The following is a 25,371-nucleotide window of genomic DNA, read 5'->3' as shown; positions in this document are numbered from 1 at the left end:
TGAAGGACTAAACATATTGAAGGACTAAACAGGACTAAACATATTGAAGGACTAAACATATGTAAACATATTGTGTGTACTGTGTGATCAACAGATAAATAGTCTGCATGCTTTCATGTAACTCTAAAGAAGCTTAGCCTGCTATTGCTAAACAGATTTATGTTACTGCCAGAATTAAAGTAACACCATTTTATAGCTGTCATTTCCAGTCGAAAGAGTAAAACAGAACCACACTCATCTTAGTACCCTGGGTGTTGATGGCATTATGGCATATCATCCTCTGATTAACAACAACCTTGGGAATATCTGAGCTCTTAATTCCCCTTTGGTACAAGTACAGAAATGGTCATGTGTGATTTATGCAGGTAAGCCTCCACGATCAGATTCACGTTTACAAATGTAGAGTCTGATTCAGAGGTCCGTACCGACTATTCAGGCTGTAGTTTATTACGTTGTACTCATTTCTAGGAATTATTCTTTAATAATTTACAGAAGCAAAGTGTTACGAAATCTCCCCTGAAAAAAAATGTAAAATACATTTTTCCTTGGACTTGGGTCACAAGGTGTCATATAAAATTGGAGCAGGGTTGTTACTTTGGAACATGACTGATAGGAGGACAGGGTTCTCTGCTGCCCTCTACTGAAACTAGTTGCAGCTCTGGATGGGCCACTTCCAAATGGTGCTCTCAGCCCTACACCCTGTGCACTTGTGGAGATCTTTAGAAGATTTTACAGGTACAGGCAATCTGGTGGTAGCTCCACCTTGTACTCTGATAGGCTAGGTGGAAGTATCACCATATAGCTTATTCCAATCAAATCCTCTCATATCTCCACAAGTGCATAAGGTGCATATGGTTTAAGGGTCGATTTGGGATTGGACCCGTGTGTGTGGTTTATGGTTATAGAGCTGCAATACCCTCTAGGATAGTCACAAGTTCTCTACTGCCGTGCGAACTGTATAATGGTACTTGTACACTAAACACCAGACGAGAATTAAAATGTAATGGGAAGACAATGGAAATAGAATTTTCAAAACAAGTGCAGCATTACCCTGGTGGCAAAGACGCGTGTAACCAAATGACATCTCTTAACAAGTGACCTGGAGGAACGAATCTCAGGTCAAAAATCAAGAAAGGTCAACAACAAAAAAAAAAAATCAGCATGCCGACAACTCGCTGTCTTGCATTTTATTTGGTCCTTGACCGACTAACCATCGGTGCCTGGCATACAAACACCACTGCATGTTGCTCTTCTCGCGATTGCATGGTTTTTGCGTGGTTTTCTCTACTGTTGGGCTTGGTGGCATGCGAAGCCCAAATGTAATGTACTATTGTACTGTTTCTCCCAGTTTCAGGCAGCGTTCCTAATCTCATTCTCTCTCCCCTTCCTTTACCTCATCGCCATTTGGCAGTTGCGGACACCCCAACTCCGCCTCCCCCTCCTCCGCCCGATGACCTGCCCATGTTTGATGAAGCTCCTCCCCCTCCTCCACCGCCACCAGTTGACTACGAGGAAGAGGAAGCGGCTGTAGTTCAGTACAGCGACTCGTATGCTGATGGAGACCCCCAGTGGGCGCCCAAGAGCTACATGCAGAAAGGTGTTCCTCAGGGCTCAATACCGACACCACTCCATTTCACTTCTCCTTCCTACCATACAATTCACACAGATTTATTTAAAACTAAGCTGAACCAGTCAACTACTTAAGCACATTTTGACACTCAGTAAATTTGTTAAATCTTCAGGCAACTATTTCTTACCCGTTGCATCCTAATCCAGTTTGCTAAGTATCTCTCTCTCCCTCTGACGATTTTCCCCTCCTCTCTCCAGTGGTGGCCATCTACGACTACACTGCGGATAAAAACGATGAGCTGAGCTTCATGGAGGGAGCCATCATCTACATCATTAAGAAGAACGATGATGGCTGGTTCGAGGGAATCAGTAGCGGAGTCACGGGCCTGTTCCCCGGCAACTACGTAGAGTCTGTCATGCACTAAGCTGACTGGAGGGACCCTACTGCACTCTATTGTGCTTCTACTACAGACGTGTGACCTTACGAAGCATAGGGAAGTGCTTTTGGATATGACAGAATGTTTGGTCTCTTACTAATTGCAAATAAATCAAAATACAAAATATCTATTTACTTTATTTTGTTGGTGGTGTTGTGGGTGGGTTGAGGGGTATAAAGTATATAAAGAATGAATAGGACAAGGCTGGTGATGTAGGGATGTTTTCAAAGACCAGGCAGTGTAGGCAGCTGAGGGGAACGACGGGCTCATAACAATAGCTGGAACGAAGCAAATGTAATGGCGTCCGAAAAACCATGTGTTTGATACCATTCCACTGATTCCGCTCCAGCCATTACCACACGCCCATTCTACCCAATTAAGGTGACACCGACCTCCTTTGAGACCAGGGTAACGTTAGCTGAAGGACATCCTGCCTTTTACGCGTTCTTCCTGTTTACATATGCACGACATAACATCTGACCCAACTATTCATCTACTGAACTACACATTTCTCATGCACTTATGAAGTGTTAATGTCTTTATCACGAGTAGTATGCTAAATGGAGACGATGTCTGTCAGACGGCATGTGTAATACCTATGTAAACATTAGGCGATCTTGTGTAGACCTTCAAGTGGAAGTGCTACTTTCTGTTAAATTGTATATAAATGTGAGCTGCAGCCTGTTGGGTGCCTGTAGTGTGAATTCAGTGAATGTCAATCGCAGTATCTCAAGCAGGCTACTTACCACACACACACACACACACACACACGCGAATGTCCTACAGAATATTCTGTTTGATTAACTTAATTTTACTTTTTTGACAATACAAAAACTTATAGACAACTCAACATTTACATACACACATTTTAACAAACATGAATGACCTCCCCCTTGGTCAGACCCACCCCCTCGCCCATCCTGCCAGTCATCCCCTGGACGTCTCCAAAGCTTCAAACTGCCCTATTCTGCCTCTGTTGCCCAAATTGTTCAATATTTAGATAACGCATTTGATTAATTCATTTAAAACACTTTATTTTATGATTTAACAAAAAAAACTACCAGAAGCCTGATGCATGTTGGGTATTACATTTTAAATCTTATTTTGATTTTTATGAATAACAAAACCTTTTATTTTCAGTCATTCCTGAAGTCTGAGCGTAAAGCAAAATCTAAAACTTTAATTATGCTTCCATTTTGGTTGTAATACTTACATTCAATTTAGGCTTTTTAAATTGTCTAGACACAAAAGGCATTCTGGGACGACTTGGTTTTGTTTTTAAGAATATTCCATTTACATGATAAATTCTTTCATCTGGTAACGCAACACCATTATGTCGTGACTCCCCAGTTTGTAACTTTTTTTTGTAACCCCTTTTCACTAGAGTTCCACGTCCATTTTAAGAAACGTACATGTCTAATCTGAACTAAATGATTTATCTGTAGGTATGTTTTGGGGATCAAAGTATATAATGTGAACAGTATTATGATCCATTGTTCTTCATGCCGTTTTCGTGGGCTTAGTTTTCAAAACTGTTTAGGCATGGTGTTATTGAAAAAAAAAAAAAGTTGCCATTTGACTATCCTGTGATAATGGTGATCAACATGACATCTCATAGTCTTCACCTAGATCACATCGCTTTAGAACAGTCATAGTTTTTAACCCATAATGGTTTGGTTTCATAACTCAGGTCTGGTTAAGTTCTTTCATTGTTCCAAAGTGACCCCGGCCATTTCGTCCATACTCATCTATGGCTGTAGGCTCCTCCCCCTCCATCTCTTAGGAATTACGTTCGACTATCGATCCAGCCATGACAATTCAGGTTGGTGTTGTCATTGGTTTGATAAAAAGGTTCCAGTTCCTACATGATACGTCTTTCCTGTCCGTGGAAGTTCACTGCGTTTAACCCCTTCAGTATATAGCAGCTAATGCCTTGTTATAGTCAACAGACAAGTGTTCCAACTCAATGGGTTGCAATATCAAAGCTCCGCCCTTAATGTGTATATATGTTAATTTTTTTTTGTATGTACAGCCTTTTATAATAAACCATTCTCCTACATATACAACCTAGTGGTGTGGTGATTGAGAATGAAAACAAAAAGGATAGACTTGACTTCAAAAATAAATAAACGTGTTTTAATTTGAGTACAGTGATTGTGGATGTTAAGGCCTCGATTACAGGAAGCATCTCTAAATTGGTACGAGTCACCAGGACAAAAGTTTGGCATTTGTGCGGTACGGACGGCTCTTCGAGCAATGTCTTCACACACACACACACAACCTATATCACAATGATACTACATCTTCGGTCTCATCGTGGAATTAAAATGATTCTGCAGTGGCCATGCCGTCCCAAACCTTGAGAGCAATGTCAACTGCCGTTGATGACCAAATACAATCTGCCAGTTCAACGTGGTGGGGGGGCGTTGCAGTTACAGTACACAGTGAACATTAAATAATTCAGTGATTTTTTTTTTAACAATGATCTTGGATGGTCTGTGTCAAATCCTCACTCACATGCCATTTTAAATCGCTTTGAAGAAAAGGTGGGGGTTGATTCAGAAACCGGGGAGGGGGGGGGGGTTCCTGCAGGACCGGCATTGAAAACCCCCCGACGTCAATAACATTCTTTGTTCTGTGACCCCTTCAGTGTTATCCCCAGAGGAAAGGAAGAAGACATAGGTAATGTGAAGCTGTGCATCTCAGAACTCAGTCCTGAAGAACCTGTGTATGCACAGTTTAGTTCCACCTTTATCTTAGTTAACACAAAAAAACTGCATAAACAGTGCTCCATCAGGACCCACTGTGAATATCACTGATGAAACCACCCATCACCATCTCCCAATGAGGTGGCCTTTCACAGGTACAAGTAGCTGCCTGAAGTGACGAGTGGGGTCTCACTTGTCACGGGTAAGGACCATCTGGGTGAGCCTGATAAGGGCGTCCCGCTCCAGAGAGGGCCTGAGCAAGCTGATCTGCCGGATCGCCTCTTGGCAGTAGTGCTGGGCCAGGTAGTTGGTCTGATCCACACCCTCACTCTGAGGAAAGGACAAACAGGAGGGGAGTCAGGGTGCTTTCTAACAGATCAGTTGTAATTGCTACATGATCATAGGTCCAATAGTATTTCTATACCGTGTTAATATTCTAGTGACCTCCGCCGTCCCCCCACCCGGCGACCCCCAATGTCTCTTACCTCCTGGACATACTGCCAGGCACGAGCGACATCTCCACTGGAGCTGAACCGCCTCATGATCATACCATGCAGCTCAGGAAACTAGAGAGAGAGAGCGTTAAGACACACTGTCACAGACTACGCAAATCAGACATTATGTGAAGCCAGGACTCCCTGGAAAACAGTAGCAATTGTTACTGAGTGGACTATCCTGGCTTAATAAATCGACACTGAGGGTACAAAATATTAAGAACGCTCTTTCCATGACAGACTGACCAGGTGAAAGCTCTGATCCTTTATTGGATGTCACTTGTTATATCCAATCAGTGTCGATGAAGGGCAGGAGACAGGTTAAAGAAAGATGTTTAAGCCTCGAGACATTTGAGACAAAAGATTGACGTGCTTTTGAACAGAGTACGGTAGTAGGTGCCAGGCACACCGAGTTTGTGTCAAGAACTGCAACGCTGCTGGGTTTTTCACACTCAACTGTTTCACGTGTCTATCCAGAATGGTCCCCCACTCGAAGGACATCCAGTCAACTTGACAACTGTGGGAAACATTGGAGTCAACATGGAGCCAGCATCCCTGTGGAACGCTTTCGACACCTTGTAAAGTCCCACGCCCCGACGAATTGAGGCTGTTCGGAGGGGAAAAGGGGGGTGCAACTCAATATTAGGTGTTCCTAATGTTTTGTACACTCAATGTATATTGAACAGTCACTGCGATTCAACCTAGAAATTAGAAAATTCGACAGTGACCAAGTGAGTCAAACGCCAACATCCCAAATGGCACCCTATGCCCTATATAGTGCACTACCTTAGACACACACCTGTTGGCAGGCAAACAGGACGGGGCCGGTGGCCAGACCCAGCTTGAGGTCTGTAGCTGAAGGCTTTCCTAGTTGGCTGGCACACGCTGTGAAGTCAAGCACATCATCCACCAGCTAGGACACACACACAGACACACACAGACACACACACACCAATAACTTACACATTTCAATGTTAAATACATTCCTCAAAACACAAACGGAAAAATAAGCACATTAAATGATTAAAAACAGCACCCATTGATTCAAGAGGCATACAACTAAATATTAGAAATGTACCTGGAAGGCGATGCCAACGTTCCTCCCATACTGAAAGGCTATTTCATGAACCTCTGGATCGGAGTTCACTAGAATGGATACCTTGAAATGGACAAGAACCCAGTCAACACAAACCCAGGAGTGCCCCCGAAGACTTCCTGGAAGTCTGCATTATGCGTACGGAACGTACATACAGCTTTACAACTGTTGGCGATGAGACTGGCCGTCTTCTTAAACGTCTTGTCCAGGTAGTGTTTGAATCTCTCCTTCTCGTTCTCTTTGGAGCCCAGCTGCATGAATTCACCTGGAACAGCAGCAAATGTGTTCATGAGAACAGAGAGAGAGACCTATACACTTTGGTAATCTTAAACAAAAAAAACATTAATTTCTCCTTACAGAATCAGAAGCGTCGCGACCTCTAGATAGTAAAGGAGCAGGTAATGGTGATTGATGGGTATACAGTAACAGACAGATACAAATCAAAGGTGTCCGAAACTGAAATGGACTGCATATATTGTGCAACGTGTCACAGGCAGGATCTGAACCAAGGTCTCCCATGGGAGAAACTATAGTTAGGACACCATTACGCCAAGAGGTCATTTACCGCCGAGGTTGACACTGATTTTGAAGTCGCGGGCAGGGCTACCTCATCACGAGACCGACTCGTGTGTCCTTACCTCGCACCAGATCCTCCGTGACCTGAGACAGGACTGACACCACTGTGTTGTTCCCGATACGGGCCAGAGCCATGGAGGCTGCCGAGAGAATGAAGTCTCCAGCTAAAATGGCCTGGGAATAAGTTAACAGAGAACACAGTCAGTCACATGATCTTACTTCTACTAAAGGGTGAATTAGTTTGTCATAACATGCATTACAGAAAAGTGATAATATTGCACCTTCAAGAGAACTTGGGGCCATTTCATATGACCATTTTTCCCCTCTCTCAATAACATAATTGCATATGTTGCAGTTGAGTAGCTTAGTGTTGTGCGTGTATGACAACAGGATTGGCTACTGCTAACAGACAAACCACCCCCCCCCCCCCCCCCGTTCGGAGGACTCTGGCGAACCTTTCTCTCGCCCCACACTTCGTTGATAGTGGTCTTCCCCCTGCGCTTGTCCGAGCCGTCGATGACGTCGTCGTGAACCAGGCTGGCAGTGTGGATCATCTCCGAGATCATAGCTATGGATCGCTGACCTGGGAGCAGATCTCTAGAGAGAGACAGGGAATAAACAAAAAGATTGCTGGATCGAATCCCCGAGCTGACAAGATAAAAATCTGTAGTTCTGCCTCTGAACAAGGCAGTTAACCCACAGTTCCCCAGTAATTTGTTCTAAACTGGTTAAATCAAGGTTAAATAAAATAAGTGAAATACCTGGTAATGCATACAACCTACCTACCTAGTTGACTAGGCTACACCCAGGATAAGGTCTTACCCGTCTCGGTTGCTGTGACTGTTGCAGGCCCGGGCCATTAGCACCACTATCATGGGTCGGAAAGCCTTGCCCTTCCCGTCAAAATAGTAGTCACATATGGACTTCAGCTCTGATTTGGACACAAAAAGTTCCTGTGACGCCCAGAAAATACAAAATATAATCACAGTTATGTTATGAAAAAAAAAAAAAATCACTAACAATAGTCTGGTGAGCTAAATAAGAACGCCACCATGCTCGGTCACAGTAATACATCACATTTACAGCGCACTTTCCATCGGAAAAACAATCTCAAAACGTACTAAATGATGACTCATTCAAATGACTTACCTTCTTGATATCGTCGTACAAATGATTCAAGTCTTTTTGGGCTAGAGTGAAGGGGTCCTTCAACTTGGCATCGCTGTGTATCCTCTTGCAGTAACAAGGCTTCGGTGTAGGGTAAAGCAACTTTGATTTGTGCCTTCAGGGAAAAACACGTCAATTAAATCACACGTGTAAATTAAAATGCACACAAACACATTAAACAATCTACAGCATACAACACATAAAATCTCAGACTCACCTTGTCAGAATAGAGTTGCCTAGTGAGGTTGCGTGTACAGTCCTTGAGGACAGCCCCTGAAAGAAATCAATGTCACAAATTAATAAACCTGAGCGCCACAACATGAGCACATGTAACCTTTGAGTCAGGTGAGTGGTGAGAATTTAAAGCTTTTACTCCGGTTTTTGAAGGACAGCTAACTACACCGAGGTCTAGTTGAGAGGAGCCAGAGTCAACTACACCGAGGTCTAGTTGAGAGGAGCCAGAGTCAACTACACCGAGGTCTAGTTGAGAGGAGCCAGAGTCAACTACACCGAGGTCTAGTTGAGAGGAGCCAGAGTCAACTACACCGAGGTCTAGTTGAGAGGAGCCAGAGTCAACTACACCGAGGTCTAGTTGAGAGGAGCCAGAGTCAACTACACCGAGGTCTAGTTGAGAGGAGCCAGAGTCAACTACACCGAGGTCTAGTTGAGAGGAGCCAGAGTCAACTACACCGAGGTCTAGTTGAGAGGAGCCAGAGTCAACTACACCGAGGTCTAGTTGAGAGGAGCCAGAGTCAACTACACCGAGGTCTAGTTGAGAGGAGCCAGAGTCAACTACACCGAGGTCTAGTTGAGAGGAGCCAGAGTCAACTACACCGAGGTCTAGTTGAGAGGAGCCAGAGTCAACTACACCGAGGTCTAGTTGAGAGGAGCCAGAGTCAACTACACCGAGGTCTAGTTGAGAGGAGCCAGAGTCAACTACACCGAGGTCTAGTTGAGAGGAGCCAGAGTCAACTACACCGAGGTCTAGTTGAGAGGAGCCAGAGTCAACTACACCGAGGTCTAGTTGAGAGGAGCCAGAGTCAACTACACCGAGGTCTAGTTGAGAGGAGCCAGAGTCAACTACACCGAGGTCTAGTTGAGAGGAGCCAGAGTCAACTACACCGAGGTCTAGTTGAGAGGAGCCAGAGTCAACTACACCGAGGTCTAGTTGAGAGGAGCCAGAGTTAACTACACCGAGGTCTAGTTGAGAGGACCTTCTAGTTAGGCAGTGAACCACATAATGTTAGACTTGACCAATGCAGGCTACCCACTGATAGTTGTCTAGTGATAACCTAATAGGGTTAACACCTAGTGAGACAAATCAAGTGCAAAACTTAGTATCGTTACATAGCAATCCTGAAGTGGCATGCAGTGTCTTGACCTTTAGCTACATAACAAACCAGCTAACGTTACTGTCAGCTAGAAATACAATCTTGTCAAACTAACACATCTTTAGCTAACATTATACCCAGAAAAGTAATGTCATTCATTACAATATTGTTTTAGTTAGCTACTACAACTAGAAATAAACGGGACTAAAGCCCAACATAGCTACACTAAACCAGCTGTAACTCATTCAATAAGATCAGTTACTGGTTGACCTTTCGTCGAGGTGACAGCAAGCCCGCCCGGTGAACTCTTACCTCATTTCCCGAGCCAGTCGCGGTTCCAGTTCCTCGGAGCAACGAGGTAGCAGAACTTCCATTAAAAGAGCATATGGTTTCTAGTAAACTCGTACGGGTAGAGCCTGTAGCCCACCTCCAACAGTGCCTCCACGGTAACGCCATGCTCCTCCAGACACATCCCCTGGAACAGGTTAAAAAAACGTGACGCCGGCAGCGGAGGAGCGCAAATTGACGTTCGTTGACGTCATGGCGTTAAAAATGTACAAATCATCTAGACGTACAGTACAGAAACCACCAGGGTTGCCCTTCCAAGTTCGCGGTTTACCGGATTTCTTTTTTGTAACTTTGAAAACGACGCTGCGGGTGAAAATGTATTGACCGCGGGTTGTGTGTTTTTGGGCTAATTCTTAATTGCACCGCAGCCGTCATGACATCTTTCTTAAAAAAAACACCTATACACATATATAATATACACACATACTGAACAAAAATAAACACAACATGTAAAGTGTTGGTCCCATGTTCCATCGACTGAAATAAAACATCCCAGAAATGTTCCATACACACAAAAATGTCTCTAAAATGTTGTGCACAAATTTGTTTACATCCCTGTTAGTGAGCATTTTATAATTTGTCAAGATAATCCATCCAGTTGACAGGTGTGGCATATCAAGAAACTAATTAAACAGCATGCATGTGCACCTTGTGCTGGGGACATTAAAGGGGGGGGGGGGGCTGTGGAGTATTTCTGTCTGTAATAAAGCCCTATCTGTGGGAAAAACTCATTCCGATTGGCTCCCCAGTGGCCGCGACCCCGCCCAGTCCTGTGAAATCCATAGATTAGGGCCTAATTTATTTATTTCAATTGACTGATTTCCTTATATATGAACTGTAACACAGCATAATCTTTTAAATTGTTGGATTTATATTTTAGGCTCCCGAGTGGCACAGCGGTCTAAGGCACTGCATCTCAGTGCTAGAGGCGTCACTACAGACCCTGTTTCGATCCAGAGCTCTAAAATAGTTGCCAACTGACAAAACCCAATATTGCCAAGATGTTTTATTTGCCATTTCCTGTTCATTTCATTTTTAAATTTTAATAATGTGCACAATTAAAATGAATACAGTTTTAAATTAACACTTACATTCACATGTTTAATAAACCAGACAGACTAGTGTGTGTTATGAAATTCATTTTAATAATCCACTGGTCACAACAGTTCAAATCTGATTTTCAAAGCCACCAAACCCTGTGCTGACCGAGGGGACATTTTTACCAACATACAGTACAGTGCTAGCCAACTGACAGTGTCTATGGACCTCCAGGAAGTGCTTTATCTCCTTGGTTTTATTTATCACAAAAACAAAATGGTGTCCATCCGAAACATTTTCTGTTATGCATTTTACTAAGTGCTCTTTGTTTGTGACATTTTCTTTTGATTTCATCAAGGATGTGATATCAAACCCTTGTGTTTCCTCTCCTGGTGGAACCTGGAGAGAAAAAAAACACAGAGAGAAGTGGATTTAGAAGTGGATTCATAGACCAACATCTCAAAAATTACACATGAGTCCCACCAAACGGCACCCTATTCTCCTTTTATGGTGCACTTTCGACAAATGTAGTGCACTATAAAGGGAATAGGGCCCATAGGGCTCTGGTCAAATGTAGTGCACTATAGAGGGAATAGGGCCCTGGTCAAAATGTAGTGCACTATAAAGGGAATAGGGTCCATAGGGCTCTGGTCAAATGTAGTGCACTATAAAGGGAATAGGGTCCATAGGGCTCTGGTCAAATGTAGTGCACTATAAAGGGAATAGGGTCCATAGGGCTCTGGTCAAAAGTAGTGCACTATAAATGGAATAGGGCCCATAGGGCTCTGGTCAAAAGTAGTGCACTATAAAGGGAATAGGGCCCATAGGGCTCTGGTCAAATGTAGTGCACTATAGAGGGAATAGGGCCCATAGGGCTCTGGTCAAATGTAGTGCACTATAGAGGGAATAGGGCCCATAGGGCTCTGGTCAAAAGTAGTGCACTATAAAGGGAATAGGGTCCCATTTGGGACACATCCTAATATAGTGAATAGTCGATAGTGAAACGAGAGCAGATAAAGGAAACCTTCTCCTCTGAAATCGTTGTGGCACCTCGTCGTCATTTTCCTCATCTCTGACTCTCTGGTATACCAGCGGCTTACACAGAGCTTTCCTCAGTGCTGGTCTCTCTGAAAACAAATCGGGCCAGAACCATCAGACTCATAGAAAACACATTTGATCCATGCAACAGGGTTGGTATTTATACTGCGTGTCAGATTACGAGTCCCGGCAGTCCATTTCATTAGGATCTATTTATTAAACCAGGCAAGAACAAATTCTTATTTTCAATGACGGCCTGTTCAGGGGCAGGACGACAGATTTGTACGTTATCACCTCGGGGGTTTGAACTTGCAACCTTCCAGTTACTAGTCCAAAGCTCTAACCACTAGGCTACGCTGCCGATCTATAAAGCTAAACTAAACCTACATTAGCATTCATACTCTAGTACGCTTTATAAATACGAGCACGGATATTTAGGACGACCGAAAGGATAATATCAATTCAATATATTGACGAGGGTTGGGTTATGGTACCTGGTCGAGGCAGTGAGCTGTGTGGTTTCTGTCTAGGCTTGGCACCTCCACTCTCCCATGTGCCCGGATCTGAAGTATTAACGCCATCTCGGCACAGTCCATCTACAGCGGCAATAAGACAGAGCAAATGTATGGTTCAGTGCGTCGGTAAGGAAATAGGGCGCCATTTTGGAAGCAAAGCAATGAAAATGTCCTTTACATGTCCCGTGTTGCTTATCCCCAGTTCCGTGTCCACTCTCCCCCTCCACATGGCCTTCATAATACTTCAGCTCTGATCCCACCAACACGGTCTCTGGTTCCTGCTCCTCGGGCCCAATAGCCTCTCTCCACTGGCCTCTCTTACAGCTGTGCTTGGGAGCATGTCGGATGTGTAGAGGGAGAGGCTGGTGTTTCTTGTGGACAGGGTGCTTCTTCACGACCACCCTACTGGGGTGCGCTCTCTCACAAGTCCTTACACATCCTCGTTGTTCCTGCTCGACCACCTCGTCAGAGTCCCCGGCGGCGTACACCCTGGGGCTGTGATGAACTTTAACCCTGCTGCTCACCCCTCCTCCTTTCAGCAGGCTCGAGCCACAACAGACGCACATGAGCTTCTTGGACTGGGGACAGACTTCCTTGACCTCTGCCTCTCTGAGGTCGTCAGAGAACCTCCCCCTCGCGTAGACTGAACATCCGGGAAACACGTCCACGTCCTCCAGATCGGTGGAGAACATCTCGTCCCGGGACGAGAGCTCGTCCAGGGATGAACACAGGACACTGAGCCTCTCGTGAGCCGTCTGTGGCTGGCAGTAGTAGTGGTGGTGGTGACGGACTGGGGTGGTGGAGGAAGTAGCGAGAGAAGACGACAGAGAGGCCTGGAGGTCTTCACACAGCAGAGCAACGCTGGAGCTGGTAGAGACGTCCTTCTGCAGAGCGCTTGCTGTAAACACCTTGTCAATTTAAAATAAAAAAAAGTTTATTTGACCATACAGATACATAATGAAATGCTTAACTTACAAGCTCTCCTCTCAAAACAATTCAGCTATAAAAACCTATTACATAGAAAGTATTGTAAAAATAAAAATAAAATAAAAAATAAAATAAATAAAAAAGATTGACCTTGTCAAAGGGCAGACAGAGGATCTGGTAGGACAGGTCAACGTCCAGTTCACACAGACTCCCATCTGGAACATCAAACGTTTCTCCTCCATGTTGCTCTAAGGGTTGCCAGTCAGAGGCTAAGGGTGATGGTGGTCGTGACTGGGGGGAGAGCAGGTTGGAGCAGTGACTCCGAGGCCTCAGAAGTGCCTCAGTGGAACTAGTACCAGTGTCTGGATTGGCGCTCCCCTCCTCTGCCTGGTTGTCTGGGTCTTCGGGTCTGGGGCTGTCGTCGGACTGCGAGACGGCGGACAGGAGGCAAAGATTCTCAGAAGAACAGCTATGAAGAGACTCATCCTCTGCGTGATGCCGCGTGTCCTGGATATCCTCTTCCTGAACAGATGAGCTGTCCAATGGGAGCTCCTCGTCAGAGTCTACAGCCCAGCCCTCCTGAAGCCCCAGGTCTCCGAGGCTCCGACTCGAATCGCCGTCGTAGACCGCCGCTGTGGAGTCACTGACGCTGAACAACCTGGCCAGTGGAGACGACGATTGCAAACGGCTGCTTTCCAACTTACCATACGAGGCTCCATGACTACTGTGCATGTCTCCCCCCACCTCGCGTTTCCCTTCCTTATTCTCTGACGAGAAGATTCCAGAAGCTTGGGAAACAACTCCGGAATCAAGTTCTTTCTCAGAGCCTTGCTTCTCGTTGGTCTGGAGCTTGTTCAGAGCATCACTGGACTGGGTCTGAGCCTCCGAGCAGGCCACCTCTCTCTGGGCCTGAGCCTGGTGATGGTAAATAAACAAATTAAATAATGAATTCATTAATAATCTAATGAATTGAATATAAAACATTTAAAATACAGAAATTGCCTTATACATCTGAACACAATAATACATACACTGTAGTGTTGTTGTTGTTGTTGCTGGTGGCGGAACATGGGGTCATGCATCGGAGGTGGGTGGAAACGAGGTGGGTCGTACATGCATCTGTAATCAACTGGATGCATGTGTGGAACAATGTACTGACCAGGATACTGCATGTATGGGTATGGGGACATGTATGAACTAGGACGTCCAAAAGGATAACTTCCTGTAGAGAACACATGGTTTCATCAAGACAATATGACCATGCAGTAATACACTATATATACAACAAGTATTTAGAAACCCTTTCAAGTTAGTGGATTTGGTTATTTCAGACCACATCCGATGCTGACAGGTGTATAACATTGAGCAAAAAGCCATGCAATCTCCATAGACAAACATTGTCAGTAGAATGGCCTTACTGAAGAGCTCAGTGACTTTCAATGTGGCACCGTCATAAGATGTCACCTTTCCAACAAGTCAGTTCGTCAAATTTCTGCCCTGCTAGAGCTGCCCCCGTCAACTGTAAGTGCTGTGAAAACATCTAGGAGCAACAACGGCTCCGCCACAAAGTGGTAGGCCACACAAGCTCACAGAACGGGACCGCCGAGTGCTGAAGCAACACTCACTACAGAGTTCCAAACTGCCTCTGGAAGCAACGTCACCACAAGAACTGTTCATCTGGAGCGTCTGGAGCGTCGTGAAATGGGTTTAATGGCCGAGTAGTCGCACACAAGCCCGTGCGCTACGCTAACAGTCTGGCTGGAGTGGTATAAAGCTCACCGCCATTGAACACTGGAGCAGTGGAAACGTGTTCTTTGGAGTGATGAATCGCGCTTCCATTATTTGCGTCAATGAAAATCATCCACTGTAAACTAATACTCCATAATTCTGGTTTGAGAAATAAAGTGTATGACTCAAATGGCACCCTATTCCCTAGTCTAGTGAACTATGTGGCCCATAGGGCCCTGGTATAAAGTAGTGCACTACATAGGGAATAGGGTTCCATAGGGCCCTGGTATAAAGTAGTGCACTACATAGGGAATAGGGGGCCAGCCCTGGTATAAAGTAGTGCACTACATAGGGAATAGGGTTCCATAGGGCCCTGGTATAAAGTAGTGCACTACATAGGGAATAGGGTTCCATTTGGGACACATTCATTAAAAACATGTAAAGTAGACCTACCTGAACCAGGTAAGGTATAGTGGTTATATGGGTTGCTCATATTTTGCCACTGATTATGATGCTGATACATGTTGTAGTAAGGTTGAGAAGCCGGCTGAACATAGAAGAAGGGCCTTGGGTGATTGACCTGCCGCTGGTTGTGTTGATCGTTCTCCATCGACTGTGGCTGTTTGCTTCCTTCTATAATTTTTTTTAAAAAATAATAAATTAGATTCAAATAATCTCTTTCACAAGAGAGCCCTGAATACATTACAATAAAAACAGAACAAAACATGTGTATAAAACAATATAATTCAGCACACAATAACAAAACATATTTAATAAAATAAATCACATTCAACTACCGTTATGAATAATCAGTGTGAATAAAACAATTTTTAAAGTTTAGATCATATCAGTTCATTTAGAGCGTTCAGACTCAAGCTACAGGAGGAGGCAACAGATCTGGGGCCAGGCTACAGGAGGAGACAACAGACCTGGGACCAGGCTACAGACCTGGGACCAGGCTACAGGAGGAGGCAACAGACCTGGGGCCAGGCTACAGGAGGAGGCAACAGACCTGGGGCCAGGCTACAGGAGGAGGCAACAGACCTGGGACCAGGCTACAGACCTGGGACCAGGCTACAGGAAGAGGCAACAGACCTGGGACCAGGCTACAGGAGGAGGCAACAGATCTGGGACCAGGCTACAGGAGGAGGCAACAGACCTGGGACCAGGCAACAGACCTGGGACCAGGCTACAGGAGGAGACAACAGACCTGGGACCAGGCAACAGACCTGGGGCCAGGCTACAGGAGGAGGCAACAGACCTGGGGCCAGGCTACAGGAGGAGGCAACAGACCTGGGGCCAGGCTACAGGAGGAGGCAACAGACCTGGGGCCAGGCTACAGGAGGAGGCAACAGACCTGGGGCCAGGCTACAGGAGGAGGCAACAGACCTGGGCCCAGGCTACAGGAGGAGGCAACAGACCTGGGCCCAGGCTACAGGAGGAGGCAACAGACCTGGGCCCAGGCTACAGGAGGAGGCAACAGACCTGGGCCCAGGCTACAGGAGGAGGCAACAGATCTGGGACCAGGCTACAGTGAAAGTAGCCGTGGAAAACCCTTCTAAGTTTGGTTCTCAGTGGTTAGCGTCGCCCACGGTTGGTTTTCGAGTGAACTACAATTCCGACGAGGTGTTTTAACATTCAGAAACGTCAACAATCATCGCTTGCCAAACTGTTTTGGAAACAGATGCTGATATACCCCTTATCTGTCAGTAGGACATTTTTCAAATAAGGGACAGTCCGACATTTACTGGAACGGAGCAAAACAGGGGAGGGTTGTCTAACTTACATTTTTTTTTTCGGCACAGGAGAGGGCAGTGCATTTCCCCCCCCCCCCGGTTTATTTACTGTCATTTCTTCCATCCTAGTCATAATTTACTGTAATTTCTTCCATCCTAGTCATAATTTACTGTAATTTCTTCCATCCTAGTCATAATTTACTGTAATTTCTTCCATCCTAGTCATAATTTACTGTAATTTCTTCCATCCTAGCCATATTTACTGTAATTTCTTCCATCCTAGTCATAATTTACTGTCATTTCTTCCATCCTAGTCATAATTTACTGTCATTTCTTCCTTCCTAGTCATAATTTACTGTCATTTCTTCCATCCTAGTCATAATTTACTGTCATTTCTTCCATCCTAGTCATAATTTACTGTCATTTCTTCCATCCTAGTCATAATTTACTGTCATTTCTTCCATCCTAGCCATATTTACTGTCATTTCTTCCATCCTAGTCATAATTTACTGTCATTTCTTCCATCCTAGTCATAATTTACTGTCATTTCTTCCATCCTAGTCATAATTTACTGTCATTTCTTCCATCCTAGTCATAATTTACTGTCATTTCTTCCATCCTAGTCATAATTTACTGTCATTTCTTCCATCCTAGTCATAATTTACTGTCATTTCTTCCATCCTAGTCATAATTTACTGTCATTTCTTCCATCCTAGCCATATTTACTGTCATTTCTTCCATCCTAGTCATAATTTACTGTCATTTCTTCCATCCTAGTCATAATTTACTGTCATTTCTTCCATCCTAGTCATAATTTACTGTCATTTCTTCCATCCTAGTCATAATTTACTGTCATTTCTTCCATCCTAGTCATAATTTACTGTCATTTCTTCCATCCTAGTCATAATTTACTGTCATTTCTTCCATCCTAGTCATAATTTACTGTCATTTCTTCCATCCTAGTCATAATTTACTGTCATTTCTTCCATCCTAGTCATAATTTACTGTCATTTCTTCCATCCTAGTCATAATTTACTGTCATTTCTTCCATCCTAGTCATAATTTACTGTCATTTCTTCCATCCTAGTCATAATTTACTGTATTTCTTCCATCCTAGCCATAATTTACTGTCATTTCTTCCATCCTAGTCATAATTTACTGTCATTTCTTCCATCCTAGTCATATTTACTGTCATTTCTTCCATCCTAGTCATAATTTACTGTCATTTCTTCCATCCTAGTCATAATTTACTGTCATTTCTTCCATCCTAGTCATAATTTACTGTCATTTCTTCCATCCTAGTCATAATTTACTGTCATTTCTTCCATCCTAGTCATAATTTACTGTCATTTCTTCCATCCTAGTCATAATTTACTGTCATTTCTTCCATCCTAGTCATAATTTACTGTCATTTCTTCCATCCTAGTCATAATTTACTGTCATTTCTTCCATCCTAGTCATAATTTACTGTCATTTCTTCCATCCTAGTCATAATTTACTGTCATTTCTTCCATCCTAGTCATAATTTACTGTCATTTCTTCCATCCTAGTCATAATTTACTGTCATTTCTTCCATCCTAGTCATAATTTACTGTCATTTCTTCCATCCTAGTCATAATTTACTGTCATTTCTTCCATCCTAGTCATAATTTACTGTCATTTCTTCCATCCTAGTCATAATTTACTGTCATTTCTTCCATCCTAGTCATAATTTACTGTCATTTCTTCCATCCTAGTCATAATTTACTGTCATTTCTTCCATCCTAGTCATAATTTACTGTCATTTCTTCCATCCTAGTCATAATTTACTATGTCATTTCTTCCATCCTAGCCACATTTACTCATCTGTTGGCCTCCGCCTCCCCCATATGTGGTACTTGTCTTATGGACTACGCTTTTTCGCACGCTAACTTTTACTATACCACAGTGACAATATAGTCTATCCACCATTCATAGTGACAATACAGTCTACCAGTCTAACCTAACCCTCTATCCACCATTCATAGTGACAATAGTGCTAGGTGGATAGTTTGTCCAGATCTGCAATACGCTAACTAGCAAACATACATGCATTCAAAGCTGCATCCATTTTCATTATGAATCCACAAGAACCAATATGAATAGCTGATGGACAGCGGAGAGGCCAGGTGAATCACTACGCATGAAAGAACAGTGAGGACATGAGACACCAGACTCAAAATGTCCCCCTATTGATCTTGTTTAGGAACAATACAATTATCCTACCTAGACTAGCATTTAACGCCACAATACAATAAATAAATGCCTTATTGTTTAAGTACAAAACGTCTACTTCAGGCTGCAGTGAAAACGTCCAATCCAAGCCCCTGTTTCCTTACGCACCAAGAACCGAACACTTCAATATAGCCGAAATATTTATCATTTAACTTTTAAAATGTATTACCTTTTGTGAGGCATAAACACAACCGGTCACAATGTTGTAACCTGATTAGGCCACCTCGAAAAGTATTCTGTAGACTTGCACACGTTTGTCCCAAAATATAATTCCAGCATCCTCAAAAATGGCTCGACATTAACCATCCAACCTTTTTTTTTGTGTGTGTTTTTTTTTGTTGTTGCAAAGTACATGTCGGATAGAAAAAAACAACATCACAACATCATGGGAAAGGATGTCGTTTACTAAGCTAGATGAAATAGGTTAAGAACTTCAAAATGGTGGTGGAAGAGCACGGTGATGAGCTTGATGCTCCTTTCCAATAAATATCCAGGGTCTTATCCAGGGTCTTATGCTGGTCTTATCCAGGGTCTTATGCTGGTCTTATCCAGGGTCTTATGCTGGTCTTATCCAGGGTCTTATGCAGGTCTTATCCAGGGTCTTATGCTGGTCTTATCCAGGGTCTTATGCTGGTCTTATCCAGGGTCTTATGCTGGTCTTATCCAGGGTCTTATGCTGGTCTTATCCAGGGTCTTATGCTGGTCTTATCCAGGGTCTTATGCTGGTCTTATGCTGGGTCTTATCCAGGGTCTTATGCTGGGTCTTATCCAGGGTCTTATGCTGGGTCTTATCCAGGGTCTTATCCAGGGTCTTATGCTGGGTCTTATCCAGGGTCTTATGCTGGGTCTTATCCAGGGTCTTATGCTGGGTCTTATCCTGGTGACATTATGAGCGATACAATTGGCTGCAATGTGACAAATAATCTTGCATTTTTGTCCACAATAATCTCATCATGCGGCTTTATCTGCAAGCTGTAGAGAGCATGTACCAATAGCAGAGGGGGAACATTCGCAACATTTTTTTTTGTGACAAAACCGTCAGTAGGCCTAGAGTTTAAAATGAGATTCCCATTTAATGGGAATTCAACTGCAAAACGTATTTTTATGTGCACTACGTATACACACACACAAGTCAATTTGATGGAAAGAACTGATGGGGGGAAAGAAATTATGCAGATTTTAGAATATTGCCATGACAATCTGTCACCAAGTGGATGAAAACCTAGCTATAGACACCCTAAAGAAGCGTTTCCCAAGCTCGGTCCTCGGAACCCCAAGGGGGCACGTTTTGGTTTGTTGCCCTAGCACTACACAGCTGATTTTAAAAAAAATCAACTAATCATCAAGCTTTGACCATTTGAATCAGCTATACTAGGGCAAAAAAAAAAAAAAAAAAAAAAAAAAAAAAACATGCCTCCCTTGAGATCCCCAGGACAGAGTTTGGGGAGCGCTGCCCTAAAGACCGGTGCACTAGTCCAGTGTGTCCGAATATACCTGCACATCTATTTTATTTAACTAGGCAAGTTAGTTAAGAACAAATTATTATTTACAATGACGGCCTACCGGGGAACAGTGGGTTAACTGCCTTGTTCAGGGGCAGAACGACAGATTTTATACCGGTCAGCTCGGGGATTCGATCCAGAAACCTTTCGGTTACTAGTCCAACGCTACCCGCCTTCCTACAATTTAACCACTAGGCTACCCGTCTTCCTACAATTTATCCATTAGGCTACCTGCCTAAGGGATGTCAAGCCCTACACTCAAACCACTAGGCTACCTGCCGCCTCTACACTCTAACCACTAGGCTACCTGCCACCCCTACACTCTAACCATACTGGGTAGGGAGGAATGTCAAGCCTTCCATACTGGGTAGGAAGGGATGTATTTTCTGTTTGTCAAGAATTGACATTGTCAATTTGTGGTGTTGAAGATATTGAAGTGCCCGAAGTTGATATGTTTTGTTTATTGGTTGTGTGGTGCATTGGCACAGAAACATTTGAGGAAATCTGATTGCATAATACATCTTATACAATTCCAAATATAGCATCAAAATATAGCACATCTTATTTCCCCCTAGCTGACGATTGTCTGCAGACGGCTCTGATCCTAGTGGAATGGAACCGGCACGGAGAAGTGAGGTCGTACGTGGTGGTCTGCAAACCCTCAACCTCCTGGCCTGTAGCCCCGCACGGCATTTACTGTGCCAAATAAAAACATGCTTTAGCATGTTGTGTCTAAAAACACAGGGTTGCTCCAGTTATGGTTATTTGTAGTCATAAATATTATTTTCGGTTAATTCTAAGCATGGCTTTTTTTCCTTCTTTTTTTAACAGTACAAGCGGAGGGCGATTTTTTTTAGGACACCTTTAGTTGGACTAGCCCCACCCCCCCTCCAATAAAATGTCAAACTGTCCCTAAAAAAAGGCATTTTTGCACAGATCCGTACACTTCCTCCCCAGTTATGCTAACACAAAAGGTGTTTGGAGTACCCTAGATGACTAGTTAGCACAGGTGGCTGCCTAGGTCTGCTGTAAATAAGCGCCGTAACATGAAGTTATGCCCATGTAGGAACTCGAATCATAACCACTTTAACCCGTTTTTCTTTTTAAAACAGGTTAAATTACTTTGTAGTGTTGTGATTCGTGTTCCCACATGGGCATAACTTCATGTTACATCGCTTATTTACATTAGTTTGGCATTTTATGTAAGATACAAACCTTTCCAAACTTTCTAAAGGACAGTAGGGTCCCTTAACATAATTCTCCCGGCCAGAAGTAACCGATCATGAAACACCTGCCTTGCTCTTTCTGCCCCCTGTACACATAGGAATTACCTGCCTTGCTCTTTCTGCCCCCTGTACACATAGGAATCACCTGCTGTGCTCTTTCTGCCCCCTGTACCCATATGAAACACCTGCCGTGCTCTTTCTGCCCCCTGTACCCATAGGAATCACCTGCCGTGCTCTTTCTGCCCCCTGTACACATAGGAATCACCTGCCTTGCTCTTTCTGCCCCCTGTACACATAGGAATCACCTGCTGTGCTCTTTCTGCCCCCTGTACCCATAGGAATCACCTGCCGTGCTCTTTCTGCCCCCTGTACCCATAGGAATCACCTGCCGTGCTCTTTCTGCCCCCTGTACCCATAGGAATCACCTGCCGTGCTCTTTCTGCCCCCTGTACCCATAGGAATCACCTGCCGTGCTCTTTCTGCCCCCTATACCCATAGGAAACACCTGCCTTGAGGCACCTACTATTGCTGTTCTTACTCCATCATTCAAAGTTTCTATATCTGCATTGAGATAAACCTGAGACAGATGCTGTTCACTCAACTCCTGAAACTGACCCTATTCCGCTTTCCCAAATATCCTACTCCTCAATCCATTGCCTACTAAATAAATCTAGATCAGCACAATCTAGGCTTGATGTGCATTCCCGGTAAAAACACTCGTACTCCCAGTAGACCGGATAGTAAGCATCATCCATTCAGCATCATTTCTATCCTTAACTAGCTCTAATGGCAAAAAGGCGTTAATGGCAAATGTGCTTACTTTCTTTATGAAACCATTTCACACCATTTTAGTATTTTCGGACAACTTTGTGGAAAACAGTTTCCTGAAAAAAAAGTACGCATTTTTCCTTACTTCTCGCCTTTAAAGCTTGTTGAAGAAAATGATGCAGCCCGAATGGAGGATGGTTTACGCACGAGCCAGTCCACAGCACAGGGGACTTGTTGTCCCATTACCAGGAATGCACATCATGCCAGGTGTGCAGATCTAGCTCCCATGCACTATGCTAGAAGATAGGCGCTAAAGATAGTTACAGTGAGACGTATACACATTTAAACGTTCACAACACTTGACAGTTAAATAGACTGGGCCAGGGGAAATGTGGTTAGTCGGCCTACCGTCCATTTTCTGACGTATACAATGATTATCAAAATGAGAGAGCTGAAAATTAGATTAGCCTTATTTTTACATCTCCATGTCAAATTGGAAACACTTTTCTACTGTCATTCAAACTAGGTTCTTACTAAGCAATTTTGCTTGGCAAACTTGGTTGTTTTAAACTTTAAAAACTATACTAAATAAAACAATGCACTCATCTTCAATAGATTGAGCCACGGCTAACGCCCTGACCGTTCAATCATTTTTACAGATTAAACCGACACTCATCTGTTTCTTATTTCTGGGGAATTTTTATGGCGGTTGTTGGCAACCAACTTTAAGGTGCATTACCGCCACCAACTGGACTGGAGTGTGGATCAGTGAACGGTTTAACTCCTACCCAATATTCTCGTCTTCCTAAGGAAACGAAAATACACCATTAAAATACTACACCCCCTGAAGATTTCCCCCAGCAGTTCACTTAATATTGGCTCTCCAACCCTATTACTCCTCAAATCTAATAGCAATCGCTCCCTTTCCCTCACATATTTATGGAACTGAAATAATGTGTTCCCCCTTCTGTCTCCTCTTGACAATGATTCACCAGGGAACTGCATTACTCTTTCTGCCCCCTGTACCCATAGGAATCACCTGTCGTGCTCTTTCTGCCCCCTGTACCCATAGGAAACACCTGCCGTGCTCTTTCTGCCCCCTGTACCCATATGAAACATCTGCCTTGCTCTTTCTGCCCCCTGTACCCATAGGAATCACCTGCCTTGCTCTTTCTGCCCCCTGTACACATAGGAATCACCTGCCATGCTCTTTCTGCCCCCTGTACACATAGAGCAAGGCAGGTGATTCCTTTCTGCCCCCTGTACACATAGGAAACACATGCCTTGAGGCACCTACTATTGCTGTTCTTACTCCATCATTCAAAGTTTCTATATCTGCATTGAGATAAACCTGAGACAGATGCTGTTCACTCAACTCCTGAAACTGACCCTATTCCGCTTTCCCAAATATCCTACTCCTCAATCCATTGCCTACTAAATCTTCCACCATCCTATAGAACACGATAGGATAGGTGACAACTACCCCATGTAGATTCCTCCTAAACCGACCAACTACATCTGCCTGCCATTGAAGTGTAGATCAGATCAAGACCCAGAGCAGATTAATATCCACTTACTGGGTCAAACCCAGTTCCCCGGCCATCATTAAGACTCACAAGCCTTTTCTCATCCAGTAGTTCCTCCAACACTTACCCATTTACCTCAGTCCATAACCCTCTCCCCAGAGAGCATACTATGAGCATTAAAATCCCAACACCATGTTACACGTCTCCTATCTTGACCTTCTACATGCTTAAGGACCATCAACCCCTCGTCTCTTACACAGGTTGTAAAAGTTCACTATTAACATATCCCCCCCCCCTCCCAACCACACTTCTAGAACTGTTCAGCCCCCTTTCCCACACGCCTACATGGGATCCCCCTCCTCATTTATTTGTTTGTTCGTTCGTTCTTTCACCCCTTTTTTACATTTCACCAACATTTTCTTCCAAAAGAGGGCAGCATTTCCCATAAAGAGACAGTGGAAGATGGACGGAAGGGGATTTGATTAAGATGCCCCTGGTTGAACCGGGCTATATCCCGTCAATGTGACGGTGAGGGAGGCGCACCATGCTCAACTTTAATGGTAATCTACAACGCTTGGTCATATCGTCAACAAGGCAGCATGGTGCATCGTTCAGAAACAAACATCTCCTTTCCCTAACATATATGATAGAACTTTTTAACTCGTTTTCATTGCGAAGGCAGATAAAGCGTTTATCACAAGCATAACTTCTGCGTGTGAAAACACTGAATTTTACTCATTGTTAGCCCATTATTGGACTATAAGGAGCCTAAAATTACTCCTTAGTCCACGAACTCCAAATAACTTACTTGTTATGTTCAAAGTGAGAATTGGCTTTGGAAGACCAAAATACTCCCATCTAAACGTGAATCTATTCCCAAATACGGCATGGTTTCTAAAAAAACATAAACCCATCTACATTCATATCACATCAAAATAATTCCACAGATGTAAAACATACACTTACTGTACACTGTTTTAACCTGTTCTAACACAGTTGCAGCCAACAGTATTTTCAGTGATAAATTCGTGGCTTTTGTCTTCCGTTTACATACAGGTGTTCAGAGACGCCGACAGCTAATTAGCACAGATAGTCCACCCTGTTTTCAGTAAACAAGTCGTGTAACATGGAAATATGACCGTGTGGAAACTCTAACCCTATTAAAAGGTGTTTCTATTTATCCTTTTAAAAAAAAGTTGTAATTATTTCTCACAGATATGAAAAAGATGCTTCCAGACCCATTGCGGATCATGACTCTCTGTTCTATGACATTACAAATAAGAGTCATAAGATGCTCTGTAGCGATGCGTGATAAATGTTCAGACTCTTTAACAAAGCTCCCCGCTACAGAGCATCTTATGACTCTTATTTGTAATGTCATAGAACAG

The 25,371-nt window shown here is 43.7% G+C and overlaps 3 protein-coding genes across 28 annotated transcripts in view; 1 reads left to right on the top strand and 2 right to left on the bottom strand.

Annotated features, from left to right (window-relative positions):
• LOC110536535 (abl interactor 1) overlaps positions 1-2,132 on the top strand; it is a 101,540-nt gene extending 99,408 nt beyond the window's left edge. For all 19 annotated transcript variants that reach the window (XM_090189246.1, XM_090189248.1, XM_090189247.1 and 16 more), the window contains 2 exons: positions 1,412-1,597; positions 1,828-2,132. In XM_090189246.1, the coding sequence (XP_090045372.1) occupies positions 1,412-1,597; positions 1,828-1,994 (353 nt within the window). In that variant the 3' untranslated portion in view covers positions 1,995-2,132. The remainder of the gene's footprint in view (positions 1-1,411; positions 1,598-1,827) is intronic.
• A 1,996-nt stretch (positions 2,133-4,128) lies between these two features.
• LOC110535188 (all trans-polyprenyl-diphosphate synthase PDSS1) lies at positions 4,129-9,907 on the bottom strand. The gene is made up of 11 exons (XM_036934735.2): positions 9,691-9,907; positions 8,265-8,320; positions 8,030-8,162; positions 7,703-7,833; positions 7,336-7,477; positions 6,943-7,054; positions 6,460-6,569; positions 6,287-6,367; positions 6,008-6,121; positions 5,200-5,280; positions 4,129-5,044 (listed from the first exon to the last, which is right to left on the bottom strand). The coding sequence occupies exons 1-11, from the start codon at positions 9,832-9,834 to the stop codon at positions 4,904-4,906; spliced, it is 1,245 nt and encodes a 414-aa protein (XP_036790630.2). The 5' UTR covers positions 9,835-9,907; the 3' UTR covers positions 4,129-4,903.
• A 945-nt stretch (positions 9,908-10,852) lies between these two features.
• LOC110535186 (bucky ball) lies at positions 10,853-25,114 on the bottom strand. Of its 8 annotated transcripts, none has more exons than XM_090189242.1 (9): positions 24,950-25,112; positions 15,426-15,605; positions 14,276-14,466; positions 13,949-14,159; positions 13,395-13,876; positions 12,496-13,225; positions 12,297-12,398; positions 11,789-11,891; positions 10,853-11,163 (listed from the first exon to the last, which is right to left on the bottom strand). In XM_090189242.1, the coding sequence occupies exons 2-9, from the start codon at positions 15,580-15,582 to the stop codon at positions 11,118-11,120; spliced, it is 2,022 nt and encodes a 673-aa protein (XP_090045368.1). In that variant the 5' UTR covers positions 15,583-15,605; positions 24,950-25,112; the 3' UTR covers positions 10,853-11,117. The 8 variants fall into 8 exon arrangements, with proteins under 8 accessions (XP_090045368.1, XP_090045364.1, XP_090045367.1 ...); XM_090189238.1 differs by having other exon boundaries at positions 11,815-11,891; XM_090189241.1 differs by lacking the exon at positions 24,950-25,112 and adding an exon at positions 22,866-23,119.
• Positions 25,115-25,371: the final 257 nt, after the last annotated feature.

The sequence above is a fragment of the Oncorhynchus mykiss genome, chromosome 11 (genome assembly GCF_057628025.1).
Source record: "Oncorhynchus mykiss isolate SJ-2025 chromosome 11, ASM5762802v1, whole genome shotgun sequence".
Lineage (NCBI taxonomy): Eukaryota > Metazoa > Chordata > Actinopteri > Salmoniformes > Salmonidae > Oncorhynchus > Oncorhynchus mykiss.
Note: the sequence above shows the minus strand (reverse complement) of the source record. Positions and strands in the feature narration are given on the sequence as shown.

Coding starts and splice junctions, on each gene's coding strand:
- LOC110535188 (XM_036934735.2), bottom strand. CDS start 9,834: ATGGCGTTACCGTGGAGGCACTGTTGGAGGTGGGCTACAGGCTCTACC. Junction 8,321..9,690: donor CGACTGGCTCGGGAAATGAG/GTAAGAGTTCAC, acceptor GATTTCTTTCAG/GGGCTGTCCTCAAGGACTGT. Junction 6,122..6,286: donor ACGTTGGCATCGCCTTCCAG/GTACATTTCTAA, acceptor TGTGTGTCCTAG/CTGGTGGATGATGTGCTTGA.
- LOC110535186 (XM_090189236.1), bottom strand. Junction 14,160..14,275: donor AACAACAACAACACTACAGT/GTATGTATTATT, acceptor TACCATCACCAG/GCTCAGGCCCAGAGAGAGGT. Junction 12,399..12,495: donor GGATAAGCAACACGGGACAT/GTAAAGGACATT, acceptor TTGCCGCTGTAG/ATGGACTGTGCCGAGATGGC.